Genomic DNA, 6,000 nt, shown 5'->3' on the forward strand with positions numbered 1-6,000 from the left:
TAAAAAGTTTATATTTAGGCGCAAACACACATCCATGTGAATCGTTTACTCACTGGGAGGGGGCATACATCTATTTTTCCCATTGAAATGGGGATCTGTAAAATGAATGAATATTTTGATTCAGAGTGTCCTTTTTCATTTCATTTAGCGAATGAGCTTAGCTGTTGCCATGCAACAATGCTTTCAAGCGACCCCCACTCGCACTTTTCTTCTGAATTCACAATGTCACACTCTCTTGGAGTGGGGCTAATTTTGCACTCTTTTGTCAGGGTTCTTATTCCGTCCACGTTTGAGCTGTAATGAGAATGAATGCTGATGTGCGGAGCGCATCCCCTGAGCAGGGCCATGGAGATGGAGATGGGGGGAGGCGGATCCTTCTTTTACTATCCTGCTCCGCTTGAGAGAGCCCTAGCCACCAGCCAGCCAGCCAGCCAGCCATCCAGCCATCCAGGGCTAAGCCAGCCAGCCAGCCATCCAGGGCTAAGCCAGCCAGCCAGCCATCCAGCCATCCAGGGCTAAGCCAGCCAGCCAGCCATCCAGGGCTAAGCCAGCCAGCCAGCCATCCAGCCATCCAGGGCTAAGCCAGCCAGCCAGCCATCCAGCCATCCAGGGCTAAGCCAGCCAGCCAGCCATCCAGCCATCCAGGGCTAAGCCAGCCAGCCATCCAGGGCTAAGCCAGCCAGCCAGCCAGCCAGCCAGCCATCCAGCCATCCAGGGCTAAGCCAGCCAGCAGCAGTCAGGATCAGGACTGCATGTACCCTGCCTTCCTTAATACACTCTCAGTAGTTGGGAAATAATTGATTAGGCCTCAACTTATTACATGTTCAATTTTCTACGTTCATGAATCGTTGCAGCAGTAGGGAACTGTATTTCACAGATTGATGAGCTTTCAGAGACAACTGTTTGTGAGAATAGCAGGCCTAGTTAAGCTGGTGCATTACTATGGATATTGCGATTATGATGATCCTAGTTCAGGGCCATTGCCCCATAGATGGATCTGGAAAGATCAGAGGGTGTTGGTTTGTAAGTGTTTCAGTGTTCTTGTCCTTAGTCCTCAAGCACTGTGTATAATCACTGTATAATCACAGTGTATAATCGCTTTGTATAGTCACAGTGTATAATCACAGTGTATAATCACAGTGTATAACCACAGTGTATAATCACAGTGTATAACGACAGTGTATAATCACAGTGTATAATCACTTTGTATAGTCACAGTGTATAATCACAGTGTATAATCACAGTGTTTAACCACAGTGTATAGTCACTGTGTAGAATCACTGTGTAGATTCACTGTGTAGATTCACTGTGTAGAATCACTGTGTAGAATCACAGTGTAGCATCACAGTGTAGCATCACAGTGTATAATCAGTGTGTATAATCAGTGTGTATAATCACTATGTATAATCACTGTGTAGAATCACTGTGTATTATCACGGTGTATAATCACTGTGTACAATCACTTGTATTTCTCTTTGATTCATTCTCTTTTATTTGATAAATTACAGTGTATAATCACAGTGTATAATCGCTTTGTATAGTCACAGTGTATAATCACAGTGTATAATCACAGTGTATAACCACAGTGTATAGTCACTGTGTAGAATCACTGTGTAGATTCACTGTGTAGAATCACTGTGTAGATTCACTGTGTAGAATCACAGTGTAGCATCACAGTGTAGCATCACAGTGTATAATCAGTGTGTATAATAAGTGTGTATAATCACTGTGTAGAATCACTGTGTATTATCACTGTGTATAATCACTGTGTACAATCACTTTTATTTATCTTTGATTCATTCTCTTTTATTTGATAAATTATAGCTCTTCCTCTATATATCTCCTTCTCTCTCCCTCTCTCTTTTTTTCTCTCACTCTCTCTCAGCTGCACACTGACATGGACAGAGGTGATGGACGCACCAAGTACTTGCTGCGTGGTGAGGGGGCGGGGTCGGTGTTTGTGATTGACGAGAAGACAGGCAACATCCATGTCACCAAGCCCCTGGATCGTGAGGAGAAGGACGAGTACCGCCTCATCGCTACAGCAACCGACCGGCAGACCGACCGGGCCCTGGAGCCATCATCCACATTCATCATCAGAGTACAGGACATCAACGACAACCCCCCTCTGTTTGAAGAAGGGCCCTACAGCGCCACCGTGTCTGAGATGGCCAACATAGGTACTGAAGCCGAGGAGCCATTGTCTGTTTAATCTTCTGTTTTATCAGCTACTGTCTGCTTCCATTTTATTAATACTATCATCCATTTTCATGTGGGCTTGCTTTCCAAAGCTCGGTCCCAGACTGAGTTGTTCAGTCAATCATGGTTTCAATATTTACCCGGGATGAAATATTTACCAAGGTACTTTTCAAAATGCACAGTGGGTTGCTCTGAGATTAATAGATAGCGGAGCCATGAAAGTATTTTTAAAGATCTGTTACATAAAACTGGTCATGTCTTCCACCATCAATGCAACAGTGGTAATAAGATAATGATAGTAGTCACAATAACACACAGTCAGCCAATAACACACAGTCAGCCAATAACACACAGTCAGCCAATAACACACAGTCAGCCAATAACACACAGTCAGCAAATAACACACAGTCAGCCAATAACACACAGTCAGCCAATAACACACAGTCAGCCAATAACACACAGTCAGCCAGCCAATAACACACAGTCTGCCAATAACACACAGTCAGCCTGTCGAAGAGATTGGTTGAGATGTCTTTCATCATCTCACTTTCACTATGATTTCAGTTTTCTTCCCTTGATTTGCTCGAAGCAACTTGTGTGATGTGAATTTCATCCCCACGGTTAGTTTTAAGTGGATACTAGGATATGATTTCTATAGCTACTATAGCCGTACAGTATTTCACATGGAAAGAAATCACTATGCTATTCACCCAGGGTATGAACGTCTCAGTGCCAGGCAGTGTGAATAGAATTTTGCTCCATTCACTGGTAATACATCTGTCTGAATGTATGATCACTACAAATTGTGACTGTGCTATATCACCAAGGCAGACTGTAAATCAATAGATTTCTCTCTCTAGTGCTTGTTGTGTCAACCCTAGTCAACCCTTGTTTGACCTGTCTATCTGATCATTATTTTACTGCCTCATGCATCAAAACATTTGCTTCTCTCACTCTCCCTTTCTCTCTCCATCTTCCATGTGACTTATTTTTTTTGCACATGTATAACTCACTATTTTCGTTGGGACAAAGCTATCTCCATACTTCCATTTGTTCGTATGGGTTACCTTCAGACGAGTCCCATGACACATGTGGGGGCCATAGAGAAAAACGGAAACGCCTTTGTGTTCGAGAGAGTCTCCCCTTTCTATCGTGGGGTCATATTAGTTACAGCCACAAAAAAAACGCTACAGATGATTTTCGGGATGTTTCAATGGTCTGACAAACACAGCTGTAGCTCGGTCACCTTCCATCGCAGTTGTGGAAGGCCAACATCATCGGATGTGGTGGATTGAGATGCAGCCCATGCAAAAAACTGATATCTCTAGCTGAAACTGAGGGATTTTGATGGAGATTTTTATATTATGTTACTTAGACTAATGCACCGGTGCATCACTATGGTCTTTTAACTACGTGTGATAGATCAGTAATCAGACCCAGTCTCTCTCACTCCTCTCTCCCTCCCGCCCTCCTCCCTCTCTCCCTCCCTGCCTTGCTTTCTCTCCCAGTGACACTGTCGGGGCTTTGATGTCAGAAAACAGCAACAGCTGCTCCCACAAATCCCCTCTTCCCTCAAAGCTTGTCAGCCCAGTGCCCCATGGGAAACATAGTTCTTCTTTCCAAACTATATATATATATATTTTTGCTACGATTTCAATATCACACATAAAGCTGACGGTCTTTGATTTATTTGGTGGAAAAAGTGTCCATATCTGTCAGGAGAGGCAGGGATTCATGACATGAGGGAGTCAGGGGGGAGACAAGGGGGGCAACCGACAAACAGAGAAATTGAGAGGGAGCCAAAGGGAATTGTGACAGAGATGAAGAGAAATGAAGTGAGACAGACAGAATGGAGAGAGAAAGAAGGTGAGCAGCAGGGGAGAAGGAAAGTGAATAAAATATGTGTCACACTGCTGCCGAAAGAGAGTGAATGGGGTGAGAGAGAGAGAGAGAGAGAGAGAGAGAGAGAGAGAGAGAGAGAGAGAGAGAGAGAGAGAGAGAGAGAGAGAGAGAGAGGGAGAGGGAGAGGGAGAGGGAGAGGTGGGGGTTGTCAGCTAGCCAGTCAATCAGTCAGTCAGTCAGCCAGTGTGTATTTGGCTCTCTGGCAGTGCTGAGTTAATGTACTGCTGTGTCCAGTCAGTGTGTGTGTGTGTGTGTGGTATGCTGTTTTATTAACACTCCTCTGCTCTCTCCCCTCCTCCCTCAGGTACTTCTATAATCCAGGTGACAGCGACAGATGCTGACGACCCAACCTATGGGAACAGTGCCAGGCTGGTGTATACACTTGTGCAGGGACAGCAGTTCTTCTCTGTGGACCCACAGACAGGTGAGTGCCTCTTGTTCTCCACTTAGTGTGCATGCATTCCCTCCCTGCCTCTCTGCTCCCTCCCTCCCCTCCTCCCTCTCTACTCTCTCCCTCTCTGCTCCCTCCCTCCCTCCCCTCCTCCCTCTCTACTCTCTCCCTCTCTGCTCCCTCCCTCCCTCCCTCCCTCCCTCCCTCCCTCCCTCCCCTCCCTCCCTCCCTCTCTACTCTCTCCCTCTCTGCTCCCTCCCTCCCTACCTCCCTCCCTACCTCCCTCGCTCTCTGCTACCTTCCTCCCTCTCTACTCCCTCCCTCCCTACTCCCTCCCTCCCTCTCTCCCTACCTCCCTCCCTCCCTCTCTCCCTACTCCCTCCCTCCCTCTCTCCATACTCCCTCCCTCCCTCCCTCTCCCTCTCCCTCCCTCCCTCCCTCCCTCCCTCCCTCCCTCCCTCCCTCCCTCCCTCCCTCCCTCCCTCCTCCTCCCTCCCTCCCTCCCTCCCTCTCTACTCTCTCCCTCTCTGCTCCCTCCCTCCTCCCTCCCTCTCTCCCTCTCTGCTCCCTCCCTCCCTCCCTCCCTCCCTCCCTCCCTCCCTCCCTCCCTCCCTCCCTCCCTCCCTCCCTCCCTCTCTGCTCCCTCCCTACCTCCCTCCCTCCCTCTCTGCTACCTTCCTCCCTCTCTACTCCCTCCCTCCCTACTCCCTCCCTCCCTCTCTCCCTACCTCCTCCCTCCCTCTCTCCCTACTCCCTCCCTCCCTCTCTCCATACTCCCTCCCTCCCTCTCTCTCTCTCCCTCTCTGCTCCCTCCCTCCCCTCCTCCCTCTCTACTCTCTCCCTCTCTGCTCCCTCCCTCCCCTCCTCCCTCTCTACTCTCTCCCTCTCTGCTCCCTCTCTGCTCCCTCCCTCCCCCTCCCTCCCTCCCTCCCTCCCTCCCTCCCTCCCTCCCTCCCTCCCTCCCTCCCTCCCTCCCTCCCTCCCTCCCTCCCTCCCTCCCTCCCTCCCTCTCTGCTACCTTCCTCCCTCTCTACCCTCCTCCCTCCTCCCTACTCCCTCCCTCCCTCTCTCCCTACTCCCTCCCTCCCTCCCTCTCTCCCTACTCCCTCCCTCTCTCCCTACTCCCTCCCTCCCCTCTCTCCCTACTCCCTCCCTCCCTCTCTCCCTACTCCCTCCCTCCCTCCCTCCCTCCCTCTCTCCCTACTCCCTCCCTCCCTACTCCCTCCCTCTCTCCCTACTCCCTCCCTCCCTTTCTCCCTACTCCCTCCCTCCCTCCGCCCTCCCTCTCTGCTTCCTCTCCAGCCAACCATTTGCTTCCTTTACAAGTGTCTTTGCAGTGTGTATCCCCACAGCTCTGTATTTCTCGCCCTTCTCTATCCCTCCTTCAACCTCTCTCTCAGTTCCTCACACTGTCTGTCAGACTTGCCCATTCCTCTCTATCTACCCCCTCCCCATATCCCTTTCTCTTACCTCCCTCCCATTTGCCCCAGGTCTCATTTCCCCTATTC

At 49.5% G+C, this 6,000-nt stretch overlaps 1 protein-coding gene across 1 annotated transcript in view; it reads left to right on the forward strand.

Annotated features, from left to right (window-relative positions):
- The window catches only part of LOC124009420, a 161,421-nt gene that overhangs the window by 44,228 nt on the left and 111,193 nt on the right, over nt 1–6,000 (forward strand). Inside the window, exons 2-3 of the mRNA XM_046321237.1 lie at nt 1,886–2,180; nt 4,406–4,525. Of these exons, the coding sequence (XP_046177193.1) occupies nt 1,886–2,180; nt 4,406–4,525 (415 nt within the window). The remainder of the gene's footprint in view (nt 1–1,885; nt 2,181–4,405; nt 4,526–6,000) is intronic.

This window comes from Oncorhynchus gorbuscha, linkage group LG22, assembly GCF_021184085.1.
Source record: "Oncorhynchus gorbuscha isolate QuinsamMale2020 ecotype Even-year linkage group LG22, OgorEven_v1.0, whole genome shotgun sequence".
NCBI lineage: Eukaryota > Metazoa > Chordata > Actinopteri > Salmoniformes > Salmonidae > Oncorhynchus > Oncorhynchus gorbuscha.